Source organism: Orcinus orca, chromosome 14 (genome assembly GCF_937001465.1).
Source record: "Orcinus orca chromosome 14, mOrcOrc1.1, whole genome shotgun sequence".
Taxonomy (NCBI): Eukaryota; Metazoa; Chordata; class Mammalia; order Artiodactyla; family Delphinidae; genus Orcinus; species Orcinus orca.
In genome coordinates this window covers 17,948,728-17,974,158 of record NC_064572.1, presented here as the reverse complement: position 1 = coordinate 17,974,158, position 25,431 = coordinate 17,948,728, and the positions used below count along the sequence as shown (strand labels likewise).

Here is a 25,431-nt window from a genome sequence, read left to right as displayed (position 1 = left end):
TGAAAACATCTTAAAATTAAATCACTATGATCTTTGCTCACTTTTTTTCTCTCTAGTGCAGGAAGAACTCAGTTCCTGCTAAGTTGCCTGATTGGCATTTCCTGACTCACATGCATTGCTGTGTTATTACAACTCTGTTCAGAATCTCCAGTGGAAGGGACAACTTTGGGAGATTAGGGGCCAAGGGGGAAAATCTGTCTTTACTTGTAATGGTGTCTGGGCAGGGATACTTGGAATCTTAATCATATTATAACCATATTACATTTTTAAAAAGCAAGAAGAGCTATTAAAAATTTGAAAGACTGCTGAGAGTATTTTTTTCTGTCTCAACACTGAACTTGGTAGAATGATCTGCGAGGGTTATTGCATTAACTTTTTATATAATGGCTACTGAAAAATGTGCAAAAAGTAGTGAACCTAGAATAACTGTAACATAGCAATGAACTTCCTCCTACAAGATGGGAATCCGCAAATGAGGCAATACATATCACACCATGCCTATTAAGTGGCTCCCCCTGCTTTCTTAAAGAACTAAAGCACCAAGATGATGTTGTTCTTTCATCTTTTTCTTCTTCACCTTAGATATAAATGCAGGTTGGTTTGTTTCCCATGGTGGCCGCAGGCTAGATCTCCTTTGTGTTTGGGCAAGGCAGGCCTAACCACTAGGACTGAGGGTTCTGCTTCCTTTCTCCTCCCCCCTCCCCACCCCTCATGCAGGTCTGCAATTACTTTTTGAAAAGCAAACTGGATAATCTTTATCTCTAGGGACTAGTGGCAATATTGCAAATGCAAGAGAGAACAAACACATAAATTATAGTCAGCCGGCTCACTTCACTCTCAATGGCATTCTTAATTTAGAAGAACAAACACAGCCACCGAAAATACAACAGCCAGACCTTGATTACTTATGCCAAAATAAAAAGAATCTGGGAGACAGAAATCTATAGAGTCTAACAAAAAAATCAAAACGGATTGATTCGAGTTTTGTTGCTTTTCACCTGATCGTAGGGCCTGAAGAGGAAAAAACAGCCTTTAAAATGTAGCCCCAAACAGTAGAAAGAAAGGAAACTGGATAAGCAATCCCCCAGAGGCTGAGAAGGGCTATAATAATAAATTTTATACCTAGTCCAGTGAGTCCGAGGCCTGCGGAAGCTAAGATATCCAGGCTGGGACATGCCAGGCCGGCAGGGCATGATGCTGGGGATGGACTGGTTGCTATGGTAACCCCACTGCTTTCAAGTCCGAGGAGACATTTCCTTGCTTCATACATATTTAACGCATTTCGCTCAACACTTTTCACAATCACAGACTATGAAAACACATAATGAGAAAGAAAAAAGTGACATGCAAGTAGTCTACAATGAATTGGGGAGGGGGCTGAGAAATGAATATGGTAATAAGAATTCCACTCAGGGAATGGATGAATGATGCTTTAACATCAACTGCAAATTCTAACCACGTATTTCCTAAGTTTACTCCTTTTGGTAAAACCATAAAATGTTAGCTACCATTTATTGGGTGTGTCCTGTGTCCCGGGCACTGTGATGGAAGCCGCACATATATTCTAATTCCTGCAGAACCTCATGGGGTGGAATTATTATTCCTGTTCAGTGAGGACAAGGGCCTTACCCAAGGTCACAGCACAGCTGTGGAGGAGCAGCTAGAGGACTGGAACTTGGGTCCTTCTGTCTCTACAGCCCATTCTCATTTATATCCTCTTGTCTCTACATTAAAGCTTTCCCCCCTTTATCTCATCTTTACAAAACAAATCAAACATGTCACCATATACAGACTGCATAATAATAGTCACTTACATCTGACATTTACAGTCTACTAGTTAACTAATGGACCTTGAGGTACCACTCTTCCTCATTGATGACATATTTGTGGCAAAGCTTATAGTAAAATAAATTTCCAAACAATACATCTTCTTTTTTTCTTCAATGGACTCATCTGGAAAATTGGAAATGTGAACCCAAGGGGGAGAGCCTCCAGTGGGCAATAAAGAAAATGCGTGGCTGAGACAGCAGTTAAAGCAGTAGCCAGCCTCGGGGCCTGCGAGGCAAAATTAAACAGCCCTGGATGCTGCAAGGCTTCAGAGCTCTCACTTAAAATCTCTTTTCCCCTGACCTCTGCTCACTTCTTGCTGAACTCCAGAAATCTTCCTCTGCCTGTCCATCTTTCCATGCAAAGTCTCTTCTGACTGCATCTTTTCCTTCTGGTACGTACAGTGACTCTAGTCAACTCAAATTAGTAAAGTACAAAGCTTCCCAATACATAAAATTAATGTTCTATTCTCTAACTTTAAGCTCAATATATCAAGTTCATTTAGAATCAATCCTATCTTCTCCTTTAAAGTTTTCTTTTGAAGAACGCATGATTCTTTTTCTTACGTTGGACACTAAATACCACATTATTTACATACAGACAAAACTGTATATAGTAATACATGTTATACATGTACCATATGCATATATGATAAAATTCAGTTTAGAAATTTTAAAAATGGAAGGCACAACTGTTTGGTGTTTTACCTACTATAATTAAAAATATACATAAATATTATCATTTAGTACATGTTATTATGCAACTTGCTTTTTTTTTTTAATTTTTGGCTGTGTTGGGTCTTTGTTGCTGTGCACGGGCTTTCTCTAGTTGCAGCGAGCGGGGGGTTACTCTTTGTTGCAGTGCGCGGGCTTCTCACTGCGGTGGCTTCTCTTGTTGCGGAGCATGGGCTCTAGGCGTGCGGGCTTCAGTAGTTGTGCCTCGTGGGCTCTAGAATGCAGGCTCAGTAGTTGTGGCACACAGGCTTAGCTGCTCCACGGCATGTGGGATCTTCCCAGACCAGGGCTCAAACCTGTGTCCCCTGCACTGGCAGGCAGACTCTTAACCACTGCGCCACCAGGGAAGTCCACAACTCGCTTTTTTTATTCAACACCATTCTTGTCCTTTGGCTTCTGATACAAAGGTTTCTTTGGCATGTATAAGTAGAAGTGCATCACTGAGGGTAGGGTATCCGTGTTTTCAGTGTGAGCAGGTGATCACAAGTTGCTTTTCAAAGTGGCTGTATCAACTTACATGCTTTAATGTAGGAACACTCCTCTTTCCTCAAACTCTCACTAGCACTTAATAACACCAGAATTATCCCATTAAACTTTGCAACATCTTAGAGGAGAAGTTCCAAGAAGGCTGAACTGGAGATACTTCATTATTTAAAGTATATATGACAGGGCTTCCCTGGTGGCGCAGTGGTTGAGAGTCCGCCTGCTGATGCAGGGGACACGGGTTCGTGCCCCGGTCTGGGAAGATCCCACATGCCGCGGAGCAGCTGGGCCCGTGAGCCGTGGCCGCTGAGCCTGCGCGTCCGGAGCCTGTACTCCGCCACGGGAGAGGCCACAACAGTGAGAGGCCGCGTAACGCAAAAAAAAACTCCCAAACAAACAATAAAGTATATATGACAGACAATGGCACCTATTCTTTAAATCTCCAGGGCTAGCACAGTGGCTCACAATTAGTAAGTAAACTAAGTATTTTTTTAATTGCCTTGGATGTGTACACATACACATATGCACATAACACAACATTTATTTAGCCTTACCAACTCTCCGGCAAGTTAGTAACGTTTAAAGTTACCAGATTGCAAATTAATAAGAAAATGTTTTCTCTTTCCTTCCCATATATGTCATTAAAATGATGGTTACAAATGGACTCCAAAAACCAACATATATATTAAAAAAAAAGATCAATAATGAATGCTGTTACAAATTTACATAAAATAACTAAATATAATATATAACAATGTATATTATATAGAATATTTAGTTCCATGTATATGCAAATACACATTTATATGAAAATAACACTATACAGAACGTGAGGTGATGCATGGTTCTCTTTGGGCCCAGACTCTGAACCAACCTTGCTCGGCTGTTTTGGCTTTGGTTTAATACTGATGAAGACGTCGAGCTGCTCCATCAACTGAGCAATGAACTGTGGGTCAACTTCAATTTCTTCCTTCATATCAAACATTAGCACAAGAGGAAGACAACCCTAGGAAATGTCACAGCGGACAGGGTGAGAGGTAAAAAAGTTACTCATTTAAACATCCAATAATTTCACATGCCTACAGATAATACAATCTTTTATAGATTTAAAGAGTAAACCAAAGTATTAAAGCTAAATTATATACCTTCACATAGCTTAGAAGGCTGGTGTGCAAATAATGTTGAGGGGTAGAAGCTATTTTTTGGATGACAAAAACATGTGTCTTACGTTTATTTTTGGCCCTGAATTCTTTATCTACTCTCCACCTTGGAAAATTCCTCCATTCTCTGACTTCAGTTTTGTTAGTGACACCAGAAACTAGATTCTCAGCCACATCAAGGATACTAATCTTGTGCCCTGGCTCAAAAACTTACAGTGGAGGCTTTTTATTGTCTCCTGAATGAAATCTAAACATGTATCAGCCTTTAAAAATCTCCACATTTCAGCTCGGCTTTGCTGGTGCAATCACAGGTTTATGTGTACATGTCTGCCCCTTCCTCCAGGCTAGACCAGCCTCTTGACTATCTTTTAAACAGGTTCTGACATTGGTATCTTAACTCATCAAAAGGCTTCTTTGCCAACCCAATTCCTACTTCTCTTCTGACACAGCTCAAACCTTACCTCCTTCCTGGAGTAAAATGCTACTATCACCCCTTCTTTTCACTATCTCACTCTTTAGCATGGCAGAGTTTAGCACTTTTTTTCTCTGATGTTGTCTTCCTGGCCCCTAATCTACTTAGTATAGGAACCAGATCCCATACATTTTTACGATGTACAGATTGATGGATTTGTACGTAATTATCAGAAGAAATTACCATCAAACATACTAGAATTAAAATGAAATCACCAAGTTCCATTTCTCGTCTGGATAAGTGATGTTTATAAGCACACTGCTATAAAAAATGGTGATGGTATTTATTTATTTATTTTATTTTATTTACTTATTTATTTTTTTGCGGTACGCGGGCCTCTCACTGTTGTGGCCTCTCCCGTTGCGGAGCACAGGCTCCGGACGCGCTGGCTCAGCAGCCACGGCTCACGGGCCCAGCCGCTCCACGGCACCGTGGGATCTTCCCGGACCGGGGCACGAACCCGTGTCCCCTGCATCGACAGGCGGACTCTCGACCACTGCGCCATCAGGGAAGCCCGGTGATGGTATTTAAAACGTAAGTTAAAGCCATTTAATTTATCTCTCCCTCATGTCTTTCAGTATTGTTTAATAATATGTCTCACTGCACACCTGTATTTTTGGCAGGTGTGATCAAAGTATGAATATGAATTCATAACTGTGCTGATGGCTTGAAAAGTTTACTAACTCAAAATAATATCTAAAGAACTTGAAAAGCACAGAAAAGAAAATATGAAGAGTAATCATAATAATCTTTGAATACAAATATGCTCTCTAACTAGCCACATATTAAAAGTAGCCTAAGTAAGCCTGGCTTTTAAGAAAATTAAAAATTAATTCTTAAAATTATATATTATAATCCTTAATGATTATAACAAGTTCTCATCTGTCAGAGGAATGGAATCAACAATACAAATCTGGATCTTCTGAAAGTTTCTCAAGAACAGATTCTGCAAGTTAATAACAGCAAATGTCACACCTGAAGCTTATGGATTCAAATGTCACTAAAGGTCTAGCCTGAACAGGAGAATATAATGGTGTTTTTAGTAAGAATACATGTGAGTCCACAGTATTTCAGTCCATTTTGTTACTACACATCAATCTACACACTGGGTTTTTAAGTGAATATAGGAAGGATAGAAATATTGAAAATTATAAACTGGAAGCAGTAGTAAGTTATATAACTGTTATTTTTCTTCAATGCATGACACTCAAATTCATGGCTTAAACAGCATTTTTAAAATTTTATCAGAGATTTATGAAATGCTCAAATGTTTCATGCTACCAAAATTTACATCTTTGAGGGTAAAATTTTCAATGTGTTAATTTTTAACTTTTCTGTTTAAACAGAAGACTTCTTTGGCTAACGCAAACTAATACTACACATTAAATAAAAATAACCATCTTCAAACTAATATTACACGTCAAATAAAAATAAGCACCTTCCACAAAATACAGCCAGTTATTTCAATGTAACCTCTTCTGTTGCTTTGTGTAAGTTAAAAAAATACTAAAAGGAAATTACTCACCTATCTATTGAAATTAAGTCTGTGAGGCACTATGTACCTTATTCTTTTATTTCCTTTTACCAAGTAAGTTGCTTATTTGACCAGGATTTCAAAGTGCTTCCATAAATACCACATTGGTACAGTACGGGCAGCAACAAACACTGTACCCAGAGGTAAAAAAAAAAAAAAAAAAAATCGTACCATTAACTTCAGTAAACCTACCATGAGATATTGCCTTGCAAGACAGACAGACTCAATGGTGCCCTGGAGGTAGACGGTGGATTTCTTTTGTGGATTACTGGGATCGGGAAAGTGGATCTGAGCACCCGTTCTCTGCATGATATGTTTGATGTTGCTTCCATTCCGACCCATCATAAAGAGATGATGCTGAGCTGCGATATCTAGTTGCGTGCTCACGGGGATAGCTGACGCCAAGCTCCCGGCGAGATGTTCCAATAGCATGGCAGTTCCTTCCTAGAAGAAAAGGGTGGGAAAGAAGTAGGCCTATACAGTAACTGTCCACGTTGAAGGGAAAGATTCTACTGCACTTCTGACAGCTATGGAAAAACTCAACACAGTCTAAGAACCAGAATGTACTATGAGAAAAAATTCTGGAAAACAAATTACTTTTAAAATCCTTTAAAAATAAAACTTGCGTGATTTGTACACCTACAATGTTCGGAATTACCTAAACCACTTACCTTCACAGCACTTGTGTTATTCTGAGACCCTCGTACTATCACAGTAGCACCATACATTCGGGACCGCTGTTTAAATGACACTGAAATGTTGTACGTCTGTGATATGTGCTGAATAGAGGGGGAATTGGGATCGGGCACTGGTTGAAGAATTCCAGCAATCGGCAGCTCAAACATCAGCACCAAAGGAAGCAGCTCCTAAAATGGAATTACAGAACCCAGGGCAGATAGTTAAGTCATTGCACATTTAGAGATGTGTGTAGTTCATTCATTCTTTTCTGAAGATGGAATTTTAAAACATAATGCTTTTATTACAGCCACAAGCTTGGGTAGACTACATAAAGTTTTTTAAATGAAAGGAGCCTTTTGTGAAACCTGAGAGTTTGTAACTTAAGCTGCCTGTGGCATTTTTCCTCAGGCGTTCTTTTTGATCATTTCAAAATCATCAGAGAAATCAAGCCAGATAAAATCCAGAACGTCTCTAAGAAACACCTCTGATACATTAATACAATTTCTGTCACTATTTCCTACAGGTTGAACATATGATTTGGTTATAAATTGATAAATTATGGTGTTTTTGTTGCCTTATAATGCAGACATCGCTGACATTGATTTACAGTACTAAAGGTAATAAATAGTTACCCGAATTCTAACTCGGGCCGATTCTACTCCTGCCGGTTGTCCTGCTATAGATACCTGCAAAAAAAGAAAACACAGAGTTAGATTTATTGTACTTGAACCCACATCTGCTTTCCCAGTTATCTATACCCTCACTACTCAAAGTGTCGTCCAGGATAAAACAGCATCGCCTATCTGGGAGTTTGTTAAAGATGAGGGATCTCAGGCACCAACCCAGAGCTACTTAATCAGAATTTGGATTTTAACAAGCTCTGGTGATGTGTGTCAACTGAACAACGTCACCTCCTGGACTTAGCTAAAACCTCCCAGCCCCCACGAGCCCATCCTGCCCTCTTCACAATTTCTCGTGTTCACTGCATTTTCTCCCTTTTTATAAAAACTCTCTGAATACGAGATGTGCAATGATAGTGCCACACTAAGTTCTCAAAATAATGAACTCCTTCATGCTAGTTGGCAAAAAAAACTGCTGCTCCAACAGCCCTCTCCTGGGATCTCCTAGGCTTTCCTATGATCCATCAACTAAAGAATTACTCTTGGCATTAGGGCAAGGGGGTGGGGCTCCAGGACAGTGCTCTCTCATGGGCCATGCCCATGACGTATCAGCCATCAAATATTTTGATTACTGCTCTTGCTTTTTACCATGGCTTCCTATCTAGTTCTTTATGTATGTGTCCCACTGTCACCATTAGTCCCCACAGAGCAAAAAACTATATCGTATTCATCTTTGTGGCCAACACGGTTTCTATATTGTGATTAGAGGAGAGAAAACTTCCAAATAACACAAAGAACACCATCTGTTCTTCAAGTACTGACAGCGTTTTCATGTAGACAGGTGAGTTCCATTTGTTTCCAAACACAAGAACGAGAAAAAAATGTGTATAAAACAGAGCCATAATTCAGTCAATGTGAGGAAGTCAGACACTCATGCATTGCCTCTCAGAAGGTGCTCCAGTGTAGCCTGGAGGACCACCTGTGCGATGCTGCAGACAGAATCCCAGCTATCAGTAGGTGCCTGGACTAGGCAAGCTTTCAGGTCCTTTCCTAACTCACATGCCTTCCGAGCCTTTCATAGGGACTTCGTTTTATGTTGCCATGATATCCTTCCCTGTCTTCTACAAACCATTTAGAGATCAAGCATTTATGGCCCATCTACAACTGATCTCTTTAAACAGGAAGAGCACCTTCAGTCTCCTTGGAGAGGGACATACAATCCACACTAAATGCCATCTTCATGATTACTCTTTTGCTCTCATCTCCCAAAAAAGTTATGCATACAGAAAATTCAAGCTTCAATTTGTCCCATAAAAGTTCATGTGAAAAGACAAAGCACCTGGTTGCTTTTTTCTGCTTGATTATTCCTGTTGGAATCTGGAAAGTGGATGTGGCATCCTGTTTCTTCCATCACCTTCTTAATATTGTTGCCACCTTTGCCGATTACATGAGAATGTTCTGTATGTGAAACATCCATCTTCAAGGTGACCCGATTGCTCTACGTGGAAATAATGTATTAGTTCTTGATGCATGAAAACGGAAGGAACAACTCCTAAAAACCACTTTTCCCCCAAAGGAATAGGACTAACTAAAAGTGACCCAGTGGAAAATCTTACATTTCTTAATAAGATCATCTTAATCTATAAATTTTTCAATTTCTATCTATTTTTCCTTGGCTAATAAAAAAGAAATTTCCATTTAAAGACAGATTTGTCAGAAAAAATAGAAAGATATACTTTTTACCAAGATAATTTTTGGGACAGTAGTATTTAAGTAAAATTAGGTATAATTATAAAAAAATTACTCATTTTTCCTTTAACAGATATTATTCATGAAACAATTCAAATAACTAAAAACAGATGAAAACAATTACAAGAGTGAATACATGTGTGTTAGTAGAAACATTGAACAATGATAGAAAACTAGAAATAACAATAAAATTCAAAATGGAATAAAAAAGTATTTACAAACATTTCACAACTTCTCTATCACCGTATGTCAAATTTTACAAAGTAGATAAATTATTCTTGCCGGTAGGAGTAAGAGTGAGGAAGATACCACAAAGTATGCATCTCTAGCAGTAAAAAGGCTTAAGAAAACCAATACGGAGTGTAAGATTTGTTAGTTAATTAAAGCAAAATGTAAAATTCTAAAACATAATGAATAATTACAGTCAGACTGGAATCCATGTATTTAATTTGGGAAAATGCAGTGCTATAAAATTATAAAGACTGAGATGAAATGTTTTCTCATTTATAAAATTGATATTGAAATTCTTCAGTCCTTACAAAGTAAAATTAAAAAGTCGGATATGGCAAGATGTTAAAAATATCAATAGGTTTACATTTTCTGAATTCTTAAATTTTAGACTTATATCCATTAAATACTTTGGATTTTAAACTTAGTTCTTCTTTTAGTTTATCCTCTAAAAAGAGAAAAAAAGATATCCTTTTTTGGATGTCCTAAAATATTTAATAATTATAAGGTGAATATTTCTTAAAAATTAAACAAACAACAACAAAAAGGAACAGGAAAGGAAATAAAGAGGAAGAGATCAGAAACCATTTCAGTGAAATACCAGGTGGCAAAACATAGTGGTTAAGAGCCAGACAGCCTGGATTTGAATCCCACCTCCCCACTTTTCAGCTATTGGATCCTGTGCAAATCCCCTAACATCTCTGTGCTGATAGTTATAAGGATTAAACCAATTAATATTTGTAAAGGGTGTAGCTAAGTGCCTGGCATATAGTAAGTGATTTTGACGTGTTTATTAAAATAAATTCTCACAAATGAGTATACATTTTTACATATTTTAATTTCTCTATTGTCTCTCTCTACATATACTTGTAGAGAGACAGAATGTACAAGACAAATTGTGAAATTTCATGCCATCACACACACAGAGCTATACAGAAGATTATTCTGGTTTTCTACTGATATCATAAAGGTAAATATGCTAATTCTTGCAATCTTTATTACTTGTCCTATACTAATCCGGGTCAATATTTTTTAATATATATCTATATGGGGGGGGGGAGAGAGAATATTATTCAATTACCCAGCATGAGAGAACCTATTCAAATTTTAAACAGAACTTTAATCCACTGTAGAATCACACGTGCTTATTTCAAAACCCACCATTACTTTCTCCTGGTTTTTCTTCTCCAAATGGTTCTTTCACAACAGCATGAAGTAGCCCTTGCAGAGACAAGGTTCTGACATCTGAGTGTCCTTAACATTCACTTACTTTTGTGTCTAAGACAGACATGATCATTTCCTTGGCTTCCTTAACATCTTCTTTCTTTCCAGAAACCTTAATATGAGGATCTGTAAGAAATCAAAAACAAAGGACTCATATGAAACTCCCAGGCTCTGTTTTAAAACTGCTGTTACACTATAAGAAAAGAGATTACATAATAAATTTAATATTTGATTCATTCTAGGTGTGTTGTCACTGTAATAAAAACAGGAATATGGAAAATACCCAAACCGTGCATTTATCGATGCTTTTTTTCCTTCTGAACACTGGCTGACCTATTTAAATTTAATTGCAAAATATCATATAATTTTTATTATTATTTTTGCAGTACGCGGGCCTCTCACCATTGTGGCCTCTCCCATTGCGGAGCACAGGCTCCGGACGCACAGGCTCAGCGGCCATGGCTCACGGGCCCAGCCGCTCCGCGGCATATGGGATCTTCCCAGACCGGGGCACGAACCCGTGTCCCCTGCATCGGCAGGCAGACTCTCAACCACTGCGCCACCAGGGAAGCCCCATATAATTATTTTTAAACGAGTAAAGAATCTATAAATTCAGTTTATTAATTCATCTCTTGCTACATTCCAGGCCCTGTTCTAAGGCTTGAAATGCATGGACTCATTTACTCTACACCACAGTTTTGTGAGGTTGTTTACAGAGGAAACTAAGGCACAGAGCAGTTTAGTAACTTGCCCCTAACTTGCCCCAGAAAACCATTCAGGGCTTGTTTACTGTAATCCAATGTCTTCCAACTCTGGATTCATACTTTAAACCATGTGATGATTTAGAAGATATTCTTACCAATCGAGGTTAATAGGAAAAAAACCTTAATCTTCATTCAGGAATATTGAATATTTATTCAGAATTAGTACTACCTGACTAAATGTCTGCTATGTCTATTGCTTATTAGTGCCAGGGAATGTTGCACAGGAAAGCATTCATTCATTCAGCAAATATTTTCTGAACCTCTACTATGTACCAGGCACTATTCCAGGGGCTGGGGGATATGTTAGTGACAACAAAAGATCCTTGTCTGCATGAAGCTTACAGTCTTGTGCAGGGAGGCAAAAATCAATCAAATAAATAAATGACCTAGTATATTAGAAGGTAAATATTATGACAAAAAGGAAAAGGAGAACAAGACGAAGGATTGAGAAGACCAGCTGTGGACGGGGCAGGGGCATCAGGCCACACTGAGAAAGGAAGGCTTAAAGGGCGGGAGGCAGCTGGCCAAACTCTGATCTTCCAGGAGTAGGAGACATCAGAGCCAACGCCCGCGTGGGGACGTGCCTCTTGGGTTCTCTCTTGAATCAGGTTTTCAAGTCTCCCCAACTATCTGAGTGTTTTAGTACCCCACAGGTCAGCCTGACAGAGACCAAGACCATCCTGGGGGGTAAGCTGAACGTTCTATGCGATTAGCTTTAGTGAGAAAGCTGAGTAACAGAGAATGCATCTTCATCTCCACCACCATCGTTAATAACGCCAAGCTTACTGACTGCTTACAACATGCTGCCTTCTCTGCTGAGTACACTTCATAGACTCAAGTCAACGACAGAGTCAGCCAGTGTTTGCTGAGCAGCTTTCACAATTAGCAAGCAGTTCTGCCTGAGTCCTTCTAAACCAGGACAAACTAGGATAAGAAAGTAAACTGACCTGGTGTAGATTTTATCGAACTACACGTGCATCCTCATATTGTGGTTTAACCTACCCATCTCTACCTCACAGTCATCAAGGCCATGACCCATAACGTGTGATTGGAAGATAGAGGGAGGGAGAGAGACAGAGAAAGGGATGAAGGATGGGAAGAGGGAGGAAACCATTTTCTAAAGCTCCCCGTTCTTAGGACAGGATGGGGCAATCCTCGTCAACAAGAGTGCACGTGGAGCCTCAGAGTTCGGGAACGTCTGGCCTCCTGGGGAGGCCTGCCAGCAGCAAGGCCTAATCGGAGACGGTGCCCTCACCTCCGGCCCCCGGCCTCTCCCCAGACTGTGTCTCCTGGTGGCTGCTCCTGGCTCAGGCACTTTTCCTTAGTCTGTTCTTTAATCCCTCTTCTGACAGTTGCCCTGTCAAAGGGATGTTGTGAAGATCAAAGACCTTAATGCTGGTTAAAACTTTCTAAAGTGTTTAAGCATCAGGTATTACGAGGCGAGGGGCTAAATAAACGTAGGGCAAAATGGCTGTCCAACCACCACAAGCTGGGAGAGCCTCCGCGCTATTGCTGCATGATGTGGCGTCCGCCTGCTCCTTCGGGCGTCCTAACAGGGACCCCCTTTTCTGTGCAAGACTCTCGCCAACCTTAGCATACTTAAGTAACCAAACATTCTCTTTAATAATTCTTATTATATCCATTATGGCTCCTAGAGGCAATATTTACATAAAGCGCTGTCTACATTCAAAATTTTGGTCTCAACTCTCTTGAACTTTGGTTTGAATTACTGTAAGCTCTGACATTAATGTCTACCAGAAATGCTCACTGCTGCAGTGGGAGATTAGAGCTTGGTGCTGCTGTAGTCCAGGCTCACATGTCTGCTCATCAGACTCACTTGTAGCACTTACTAAAATAGAGGTTCCTGGGTCTCCAGGACCTGGCAATCAGCATTTTGTTGTTTTCCCAAGTGATTCCTAAATCAAGAGTAGGACACAGCAGATCAAGCCACATAAAACGTGTAACTGTAATCTCCTACGTATCAGCCAAGTATATATAACATAAAATGCTTCTATAGGAAAAAAATGTATTTTCTCACAAAATAAATTAATACTATGTATTGAGTGGTATGATAATCTGAAAACCTATTACTTTACAGGCTGGATAATCACATTAAAATTCCTATGCATCTGTAGAGAGACAGGAAACCTCAGATCCAATTTAAGAAGGAATTTGATTTTCCACCATCTCTGCATCAAAGGAACAATAAACAAAATAAAAAGCAAAAGACTCAATTAAAATAGATGTATACATTTTATTTCAAGGTGAAACAGCACCATCTAGTGGCCAAAAATATAAACTATCGATGGACACAAGAGAGAGAGACAGTAGTCACCAACAGCATCAAACTGTCTCCAGGACCCAAATCAGCACTCATTTGGAAAATGGTGCTTTAAATAATCAAGTCTCGTAAGTACAGAACAAAACATGACAAAATTCCGGTTTAGATTGCTGAAGTAGCCTGTAGTATTGTAGTTTTCATTCCCTCTTTGCTCTTGCTTAAAAGGTATCTACAGGATGTGAGTGGGCTCTTCTTCCAGGTTGAACTTAATACGCTCGTCTCAAATCCTGAAATACTGTTCTCTGCTTTCAGTAAGTGCTACAGTTTACCCTTCAAGCTTGTCCATGTAGCACCACAAGGGACTAAGGTTTCATTCAGACCCATTCTGGAAATACTTGATGGAGAGATGAAAAATCAAAGTATGAACTATATTAATAAACATAAAAACAAGGAAAAGAACTGTTAGAAGATGGTGGAGAAACAGGAAATAAGTATGCAGTCTTCTCCTCCCCAAAATTAACTGCTTTGAAGGACAACTCTGATTTGGGCATGAAAGTTTTAAGACATTGCTCTAAAAATAATACTGACTGCTGTTGAATCAACCCTCAAGTTCTCTGAACACAGGAAGGAATTGTCTTAACTGGTTTTGTAACTTCCACAGTTCAAAATAAGTAGTAGATACTCAGTAAACTGTTGTGGACTAGATTGATGGTGCCCCTATTTTTGGAGATGGGAAAATACAGAGGGAGGAGCTCCAAATCTGTGGAAAGAGCTAAACCTCACAACCAAGGTGACCGTATGTCCTGCACCTCCCAAAATATTCCCAATAGTTTGAATTTCAAATATTCTGATTTCAGTACCTCTATAAAAATACAGAGAACTGTCAGATATTCATCCAGATTTTGGGTTTTTAGATTCCTGTCCCATCAACCTGCTCTCATCTCTCTGGTGTCATCCTATGAAGACCAGACAGTGATCCAACCTTCAATAAGTAATATGAAGCCGTACGGACATGGGTATGATATGGGTATTTTATATGTGTACCCTGCAAAAGAGCTAAACCTTTGGGCGAAAAGAGGTTTTTTTATGACTCCATGTGGAAATTCATAAGGACTTGGTAAGGCAACAAATGTTTTCATAAGAACATGCTAAAAACCGTATTGTCAGAAAGATAAATATTTCAAAGAGTTGGGATGTTTATACGAGCTTAAATTATGGTTTTAAAAGATTATCTCTTCAAACTCTGGTTTCTCCTCTTCTGGTTTTCTATCCTTGGAAACATTCCCATTCCTGGAAGCATTAGTGAATATTTTATTGTCTTTGCCTTCTCTCCTCAAGATTAAATATCCTTTCCGTTTCATTCCTATCCCACAGCAAAAATCTATAGAGAATACTCATGTTAAGCATTTCATTGTATTTATTATGCTACAGAAAGTAAGATACTACTGACACATGATGAATTTAAGCCATCAATGTTTCACCAATGATCTATTTGTAACTACTTTCCTGCCTCAGAAAAATTCAAAGCAATGCTTTCATTCTCAGCATGTTCTCTTGGAGAGAGAAAATAATAGAAAATCCCTCGTTTGACTAAACTCACTCCTCCCACCCTCAACACCCCAAAATAAAAGACATCATATTAAAATTGGTTTTTTTGTTTATGGGGAAAAGTTCCGTATCATGGCCTAAAATCAGGATGGCTTTTGGTACATTTATGCATATAAACAAAAGTGTCAAACTGGCCTTAAATCCATAAGAAGAGACCACTGGACAGAATTCACTTTCTCCTGGCTTGGAACTCTTTTCACTTTTATTTCATGTTCTTCCTAAAGAGTCTTAGCCTTTAAACCTGTCTAACCAAGGACACTGGCTGGGGCCAGGTCTGTCAACACTGTTAGGAGTGGTCAGTGTTGACAGGCAGAGAATTTCAACTTCCTCCGAAATTCCCTCCAACCACTGGGACTATATCCTCTGCTGGCAAGTAGTATGGCCAAATGTTTTATGTAAGGAAGACTCTGGCTTTAGAGTAGGAATTCTGTCGAACAGCCAATATACATGGTCTCAGAAAAATCCCCACACATCTCAAGGGCACTGGCTGACTTGGATCACATAGGGAGATGCTAGGAAAAGAGAGCAGATACCACAGAGAAGGGATTAAGTTTCAGTATCTTCTACCTAGGCTACAGATTACCTTCATGTTGTGGGGAGAATACGTGGATTCTACTGCCATAATACTAAGTTCTGAATTCCGATTCAGCATAAACAAGCTTTGTTACCTTGGAAAGATCACTGAATCTCTGGAGTATACCTTCTTCCAAAAAAAAAAAAAAAAAAAAAGAGGGAGTTTGATCAGATCATTTTTACACTGTCTTATAAATCTGAATTTCTTGGGTGTAAAGCAGTACTATCGGGTTCTTAACTAAAACTAACCTCATAAACAGGTGTATTTTCCCTTTTTTTTGGTATCTCATGAAGTGGCTCACACCAAAGACACCACCGTCTAAAATGTTTCCAAGAACCTGAAGATGCAGGGAGCCACAAAAATGTGTCTGAAATTGCAACCTGCTTCTAAGTGGAGGAAGATGAGCTTCACAGACGGCAGCTCAGGCTTTCCTTTGGTTCGGTGCACCCTAGGAATGTGGAATTGTGTATCAAAGCAGGCGAAATTCAGTGCTCACCCCACTGCCACCTCCTGCAGAAGGTGCTTGTAGGCATATAAGAAAGGCAGTGACGACCACAGAGGGAGATGGGATTCTACCTCAAACCCTACTGAGCCATGTCACCATTCAAAGTTAGACACCATCCAATACGTCTGCTATTTTGATCACTTTTCCTTTAGGCTGGAAAGTCGCTTTGCTGATCAGCGAAAGTGAACTAAACTTACAGTCAGCTGGCCACAGCCCTTATTTTTCTGTGAAATTAAAGAGTTTCCCTCTAACTTCTTGAGAAACAGGCTTTCCTTTTTAGACAAAAATGTGATACGGGTCAAATAACATAGCAATATCACTTTTTTTGAAGTAAAGATATATATTTTATCAAGAGATAGGGAAAACCTGAACTGACTCATTAAACCTGACTGGAAAGGACTTTAAAAGAACCTAACAGAGTAACAGGAAATCAATGCACTTTAAGCTTATTTTGTAGCCAGTAATACAGACTCCAGATTATTTCAAGGAATGCTCCTTTGACAATAAGAATTCCAATAAACTGAGTTAGAATAAAAATAAAAGAGCAAGGAGTATATTTGGACAGGGGGTGGAAAAGCCCAAGCTCTAAGTACTTAAGGCAAAATGTTGGTGGACAGCCATAACAGTCAAGTATTATAACTGGGCATAAGAGGAACAAACCCACCTGTTGCAGGCATTCCCTAAACCCACCATGCTGCTTTAGGATATGGCATAAGCTCATCCTTATTTACTTTGTTTTAAAACAAAAAATTAATCTCTTTACTACTCAACTAGAAGAGAAGAGGGATGGACAGTGAGACATGAAAAAGCAAATGTATTTTAAATTAAAAAACCTAGTTTTCACAAGAAAAAAATATTTCCACTGGTACCCACCATCAGTTTATATACCATGATGCCCCTAGGCAACTTCCTATCAAAATGCCATTTGGAAGAATGAAACAATACTCAACAGAGAAAGTGCATTCTGGACTTTACAGTGGCACGAATGACACAAGCAAATCAAAAGACAAGGACGTATGGCAAGTTCCTCAAGACAATTTTCAGTTCAACTATTCGGCAATGATTGGAATGAAGTGCCCTCACCACTGTGGTAATGAGCACTTCAAGCAAGTTCTTGCTGAACACAAGGAAGGGTGTGTTCACATACCAAGATGGACCACATGGACTCTTTATCAAGTTGGTAGGAAAGAGCTATCAGCCTGAGAAGATCCAAAGCTGGCTAGAAGATATACAAGAGCTTTTGCGGATGAAATACCAGCATTTCCAACAAAATCAGCAAGAAAAGAATTCAAAATACAACAATAATGCTGTTATAATTGTTCTCTACTGATGTTTCAACTTTAGGAGTAAATAAGGCATAAGAGAGGAAGGAAGTATACCAGGCACCTCTTTCTTTTCTGTTAAGATTTCTGTTATGTGCTTTATCAAAGCTATTTATTTAATCAGAAAGAGAGTTTTAGGAGCTCAGTAAAAACGCAGAAATAATCTCAGAGAAAACTAACGAAATGCAAACAAAGTATAAAGCAAGCTCGAAGCATAAGAGATGAGAAAATCAAGGACAGATGTATTTGAGGAGTCTGAGCACTGGGAAAGGGTTACTGACCTTGTTTTATCAACCCCCTTATCTTACGCAGTGTAACCTGAACTGCACGCGTAACTGCAGAGTTGCTGTTCAGGTAGGGCGAGGGAGAAAAAATCCAAAGCACAAGAGAAATCTCACTTTGGAATATGGAGGGTAAAAAAAGAAAGTTAAAAACACAAAGCCTAACTCAATTAGTTTCCTGAAGCCTTTGGCATCCGAGCTCTATACTTCCGAAGTAAGTAAGAGGACTCTGAGAAGACAGAGGAAAGGAAACTAAGTGCCAGGAAAAGATCTGGAATCGTGTGAAGCGTTGGTACAAACAGGTCTACAGCACGCATGAGCAGTTCTTGGTTACTCCGAGAGAGAACGTTCACATTTGTATGGACAACTCTTGTGACAGCAGGAACAAAGCCCAAGCCGCAGGGCATGACCAAAGCAATAATGCAAGGACCCGGGAGGAGGAAGGGGCATGTAAAAGAGAGCCGGACTGAACACCGGCCCTCTGGAGTGCAACTCGAGTTCCAGTCCGATACTCAGTGGTCCATTTGATAGAAGAGGGAGCACTGAAGTGGAGACGGAGGCTTGTGGCAGGATAAAGCATCCCCAGGAAACTGCATTGAGATAAAAGCAAGTTATGCAAGAATTTCTCAGAGCCAGAAGTGACTAATCTTCATTCTCTCTCCAAGGAATACTGATGATCACAGTGTACATGGCAGGTCCCAGCGGTACTGCCTGTGGTCTAAAACCCAAAACTCTGTAATCTGTGGCCAGGGCAGACTGTTCCATCTTACAACAGCTGGGACCCTTCGTGCAGTCTTAACACATAGCTGCTAGTTGCAGTCACAGAAAAGTAACCATGCATTGAGGAGTTCACACACAGTACATGAGGGAAGTCCCGTAAATGAAGATGTGACCCTGTCACACCACATACATGGTCTCTTTGTTTTACTTCTGGCCTACTGAGAGGAGGAATTTAAAAAACAGAAACGGTCTTATGAAGATATTTGAGGCACAATTAAGGGTTTACATAAAAAACAGCCAAACTCTTAGGAGTTCAGTTCTAAAAATAACTTACCAGCTTGAGGGTGGCATTAAAATTCTCCACCTTTCTCATCTGTGTTAAGATCTAGTGAGGAAGTTTCACAGAATGCACTGAAGGGAAGTTAATTAAGGGTTCATACAACTCTGGGGGTTAAAGACTGTTTCAATCTTGTTCATGATCTCGAGAAAGTAATTCTCACACAAACTGAAAGTACCTAATATTTGGTAAATAAGCTTGAAAGAAAATTATCTGGAAAATGCCTATCTACCAATCCCTTCTTCTTCTTCCCACCTTCTACAGACAAGCTGAACAGCTGATTGTTATTTTTTTTATGCACACACATTGAAACAACAGTCATACCCCTGTCTACAACTCAGGATCATTCTGTATAGTGCTTGTTTTTCTCATACTTTTTTGGTAACTGCTTCTCAAGTAAGTAGAAACCAAGGGTCTTAATCTCTCAGTCCTAAGAGATTTCTATCTTCCGGGGGGAAATATAATTTCAATTATCAAATAACTTTAAAATGGTCCTTTATTATTCTTAATAAAAATATCTAAACTTACCTTGAGGCCCAACAATTTCTAAATCAGGATTCACTAAACATTTATCCAAAGGTAATACTCCTGCTTAAATATCTTAATTAATGAAAAAGTTGAAAGTTCAGTATTTTAAAACTGGCTTGCGTTTTGAGAGCAAGAATGTAGGGCCTTCTCCCCAAAAATCACAGAAGATAAACATCGTCTGATAAGGGTGACCAATATGTCCTATTTTTTCTAACAAGAAATTTGATCTTCTTAATTTGTTTCCATACAAAGAGGTCCTCTAGAGCAAGGGGGAAAAAACAAAAACAACACTAATTGTCCCACAGGAAAATGGGCAAAAGATGTGGATAAATAATTTGATAGAAAAATAGCCAATAAATGTATGAACATGAATAAAATTCAACCTTACTAAATAATATTTTATTTATAAAATTGGGAAAGATTTTTGAAATTTTAAGTCTAATAAGGATTTAGTTAGACAAACTAACATATTTTTGATGGAAATAAAAATTGATGCAAAATGCCTGGAGAGCAATTTGGAAATGCTAGGGGAAACACTGATTGAAACCGCCCACCCTGGCCAGGCACCACAGTAACCACTTGCATGAGTTATCTTAAAACAGGATGTCCTGGTAAGGAATGTGGAACTAACAAGCTACCACCAACTGGAAGAATTCAGGAAAGGTCAAAAGGAAATAGGAGACTCCAGTCCATGTGTCCTACCAAGCTCCCAGAATCCTTCTCACTGGAATCCATCTTGGCTGAGTGATGCGTGCACCACCAGGAAGGACCCTGAATCACAATGATTGGCCAGAGACAACCTGGAAACTAATCCCATCACCATAAAACCCGAGACTGCGAACCACATGACAGAGCAGTCCTCCTGGGTTCCCTTACCCTCCTGCTCTCCACCCGGGCGCCCCTTCCCAATAAAGTCTCTTGCTTTGTCAACACGTGTGTCTCCTCGGACCATTCATTTCCGAGTGTGAAACAAGAGCTCACTCTTGGGCCCTGGAAGGGGTCCCCCTTCCTGCAACAGAAATATTAACAAAGACTCATAATACCATAATTTCATGTTTTAAGATACACATATATTCAGTGGAATAAAAAGGAAAACAACCAAATCGATAGTGATTACCTCTAAGTAACAGGGTCACCGGTAATTTTTATTTCATTTTATGCTTCAAACTTTTCTGTATTTTCTTCCATGAAGAAGTATACATTTATAATGTGGAAAAATACTCATACCTTAAACGGTTATCTGTATCAGTAAAATCTGAAATCTATTTGCTCCAATTAGATCCTTATACTTTAAAACAAAATGTATTTAAGTCAGAGCTCCCTGTTTTCCAAGCACAACGTTTCAAAAGAATTCTCTTAAAAATTGAGAGCTTTAAAAATGTTAATGATAACAACAAAGTGCTTTCTCAATTAGAAAAGTTCCTTCTTTCTCCTTTACAATTCTGCGACAGGCTTCTTGCCAGGCATTTTCTGAACTTTACCTCTTTTTTTGTTGTTGTGCCATTACCCTTAATATTTTATCAGCGTACTTTGGCTCTGAACACAGATTTCCCCCGTGAAACTGAAGCAAGAATATGATGAGAGGGTTGACTGCAGTTGAAAGACACAGCTGGAACAGCATCCAGATAGTCGGGCGAAGCCCATATGTTTATGGCCACCACTAACGACACATGGAATTCCTTCAAACAATTATGGCCACATCTCTCTTTTTCTTCAGCAATTGTTTCCAAAATAAATGGAAACGAGCAATCCTGGTAGTGGGAGTATAGTGCTCTTTCCTGAAAGACTTCTCCCATGTCCTCCACCAAGCAAGGACACATCATTCTCAGGGGTGACTAAACCACCCATTAATATAAGTAAATAATAACCTCAAAGGACAGTGTCCTCCAGACAAAGAGTTTTACCAGCATGGCAGTAACACTTTGTCTTCTCAGGAGAGAAGTCAAAGAGTTGGAAATGGGACGTGGATATGCTCCACTTGCCCCGCCCGGGCCTGCGCTCTGTCTCTCCTCCCCACTGCTTCGCGCCTGGGACGCTGACCCAGCGCCTGTGGCAGTCGCTGCCTGGCTCCATGGCCAGGGCCGCGCTGAGCAGCCTCTCGTCATGGTCCCCTTCTCACGGGGCTCCTGCCCTACTCGGTCCTCCCCTTGCCCCTTCAGCCCCTGGGCGCTCATGGCTTCCAGCTGTTGCCAGTTTCTGTGCCTTGGCACCTAACCCTTGACTCTGTCTACTCTAAGTAGCTCCTTCATTCAAGTTCATTTAAAGCATCTGGAGTTCATTCCGTTTCCCCTCAGACCAAGACTGATAGAACACCTGCCCCACCAAGTCCTGGGGTGGTGGAGAACCCCGCATTCAGTACCTGGGCTGCCTCTTTCTCCACAAAAGCACTAACTTTTAGTGGGTGGGCTCTGTGCCTTACGTAGGTTAAAAGCCATATTCCTTAGATCTTCGTAGACATTGTTTTGAAAAGACTGACTTCTGATTGTTCAACCCAAGTCAATCTTACAACTACAGTAGAACCATAATACAGTTTTCTCTTTATTTTCTTTTTCTTTCCTCTTCCCTCTCTCTCCCCACCCTACCCCCATTTCTGTCTCTGTCTCTGCCTCTCTCTCTCTCCCCGCCCACCGGCTCTGCCAATGCATTTTCACCACGTGGTCGTGTTTACTCTGGTGCATTACTGGAAGTATCTTGGCACCTTGTGATGTTCCTTGATAAATGTGCTGTAATGTTTATCAGACCTTTGAGAAATATGTGTGGACTCAGCAGCACTTAAAACTTTCTTTAGTATTTCCTTGGCTTCTATACAACTTTTACCTCTAAAGGCATTTGTTTACATGTTCCTCCACCAAAACCACTGTTTTAAACACATACATGCATCTGTTTTTGTGCCAACTTCAAATCTACGGAAGTGGGATTTCTGTAAACCCCAGCCTCATTCTAAAGTCGGAGTTTCTTATTAGGGAGGGGAGGCCGATGGATTACCCTTGTGGGGCCTGTGAACCTACCTGGAATCGCATTCAAAGAATGTGTACATATGCTTTGGTAAAATTTTAGAATACAGTTTCAGGAATATTTAACACATGAATGCTAACCAATAAGATGACACCAAATTTGTGTCCAGCATTACTTTCTTTCAGTTATCATAAGAGACACAGGAGAAAACAGTAACAAAGAATGGAAGGTCTGTGAAAGAAGACACAACTGAATCAAGTTCTCTTTCTTTAAAACTCCTATATATTTTATTAGAGTAAAAATCCTTTTATCATTCTGCTACAGAAATAGATCTTCATTCACCAGATGACATGAAATCTTATTTCAGAAGAACTCCTAGAATTCTATCAAAGAACTTCAGACCTGGAATGGAACAGACTTCTAGCCTTCCTTCCTGTCCTTCATCAAGGTTCACTGAGGGTCTCCACTGGGCCGGGCACATCTTACAGAGCCCAGTTGCAGTGGAGATGACACCAAAGTCCGAGCCGTGTGGGTGACCACAGATTCTAAAACTTCCTACTCCCAGGATGCTTTCTCTGTAGAACACGCCTCCCAAACTGTCATCAAGACTGCCACATTTTTAGTGACAGAAAGTGTACTTTCTCACACAGCAGAAGTTAGCTGTTAAAATAATTTCTCTTCAAACCACCTTTCTCATCACAAACCTCCAACGATTCTCCAACCTTACAGAATTAAAAGCATGGACTGTTGGCTGTACTCTCCAAAGCCCTCGTGATTGGGACCACACCCAGCCATTTCTCTTTCACTTCCCTTCTTTCCCTGTATATAACCTGCACTACAGCCCAGCCTGAACACTCACCATTACACCAGCACATCCTACGACCTCCCATCTCCACACCTCTGTGCCTGAAGCCATCAGACACTGCACTGTTCCTCCTTTCAGCTCCACCTGGTCAAGCTGCGCCACCTAAGGCCAACCCAAATTTCACTATTCATCAGGTCCCTCCAGCACGAAGTATACGTATCACCGTTGATCCCCGAAGAGCCCTGTCACAGGCTCCGCTATCATCCACACACCTACCATTGTCGTGAAGTCTGCAGGCTCCTTGATCTGATGGGACACACTGTGTCCCCTTTTTATATCCTCTGCAGAACATACTGTTCACTGCATCTTAGAATACAGGTGTTAGATGACTCTGGATTTCGCTAGAGTGACCGGTATCTGCTTCCCGATCTCTCTTAAGCACTTACCCCTCCTCCTCTACACCGCACAGCCCACTCCCCTTGGATCACCCAGCACAGCCCTCCAGACTTTGGCACAGATTTTGGGGCAGTCGCCCCTGCTTGTTCGGCTAGGAACTGACGTTAAGAGAAGCAACTTTAATTTTCTGAATCCTCGATCTCTGGAACAAAGGAGGTGTCCCACACACAGAGCTGTGAGGAGGAAATGATAGTAAGTGGGACGGCATAACGGATTCAGGTCTGTAGAACCTTTCCATCCCTCCGTTAAAGCTGACAGCATTGGTTTTTGTAACAGCACCAAGGACACATCACGGCTGGCGCAGTGACTTGAAGCAACCGAAACCCCAGAGCCTTCTCACATCTACTGGGGTGAGCTCTGCATTTCCCTGGCCCGGACTGGGCCAACAACTGCAAACAACTTCTCTTCTTTTTCACTATGGTTTTAATATAAACTATATTAAAATGTCTCTGATTTGCTTTATTATGCTAGTATTTGTCTTTCAACGGGAAACTTCTATTGGACTGCTAGCATCACCCCGAGAACGAGAGAAGATAAACAACAATGTGATAAGCTCTTATTCCTGGCTTTTTAGAAAAACTTTTACATGCGATGTGACACTTGATCTGTTTGTTTTCCCTCACTTTTAAGGAGTATTAGGAATGTACGGCATAGCAGCATGGTAACTCCCTAGTGAGGACAGATGCTCTCTGCAGCTTGTGAGAGGATAACACTTGAAAAGAGAAAGGCAAGAATTAAAATGAGATGTATTCACTTTGCCATCACTTCACTGTTCCTCTCAAAAAAAAAAAAAAAAAGGCAAACTATCAGCTTAGATCGTTATGGCCACAAGAGAAATTCTAAAACCTGGAAATCAATGACAGCAAATTTAGCAGAAACTCATCACATCTCTACAAGTTGTATTTTTCACCGCAGAGTCTCTCAATGATACTTATAAATTAGAAAATACAGCAAAGGAGTTTGAAGCTAGACTTCTGAAAGTTAAACTAGGTCATATCTGCTAAATATTATAAATGATTCCTCAGGAAATTTTAGGAATTTTCATTTTGCAACTGTAATTAAAAACTTAACCACTAGTTTAGACAGCTTGGAAAGAACATATAAGAAAGACACGGAAACATGAAAGTTTTTGCAAGTCCTATTTCCAAAATTCTCCTATGTTCATACTAATCAGTACAAGTCTCCAATCCACACCACTTTATTTAATATTTCCTATTTTACTGCCCACTTTTAGGAGTTTAGGTGACAAATCTTAAATATCCTCTCAGCTTCCTAGCTACTAAAATATAAACCATGGCATATTGTTAATGAAGTAAAATATATGATGAAGGTAAAACCTCAAAACAAAAAGCCACCAATATTCACAAAAATATTTTCCAAAGACAAATAACAATTACTGAATTCTCAAGTTCAGAACTGTTCACATATATACAGTTGGGCCAACAGTACTTCAGAGAATACTTGTTCAAAGACAAAGACAAATAAGAAATTAAAAATCAAAGAAAATATGTGGCATGGTACTTATATGCCTAACGGTATAAAACCCTTCCCTAATGAAATATGAGCAGGAAAGGGGGGATTGCTTT

General features: G+C 39.9%; 1 protein-coding gene across 1 annotated transcript in view; it reads right to left on the bottom strand.

Moving 5' to 3' along the window:
* Window positions 1–25,431, bottom strand: part of BICC1 (BicC family RNA binding protein 1) — a 302,224-nt gene that overhangs the window by 39,882 nt on the left and 236,911 nt on the right. Inside the window, exons 4-10 of the mRNA XM_004279964.4 lie at window positions 10,756–10,835; window positions 8,848–9,006; window positions 7,521–7,574; window positions 6,882–7,076; window positions 6,403–6,654; window positions 3,919–4,050; window positions 1,123–1,309 (exon numbers count right to left, since the gene is read on the bottom strand). Of these exons, the coding sequence (XP_004280012.1) occupies window positions 1,123–1,309; window positions 3,919–4,050; window positions 6,403–6,654; window positions 6,882–7,076; window positions 7,521–7,574; window positions 8,848–9,006; window positions 10,756–10,835 (1,059 nt within the window). The remainder of the gene's footprint in view (window positions 1–1,122; window positions 1,310–3,918; window positions 4,051–6,402; window positions 6,655–6,881; window positions 7,077–7,520; window positions 7,575–8,847; window positions 9,007–10,755; window positions 10,836–25,431) is intronic.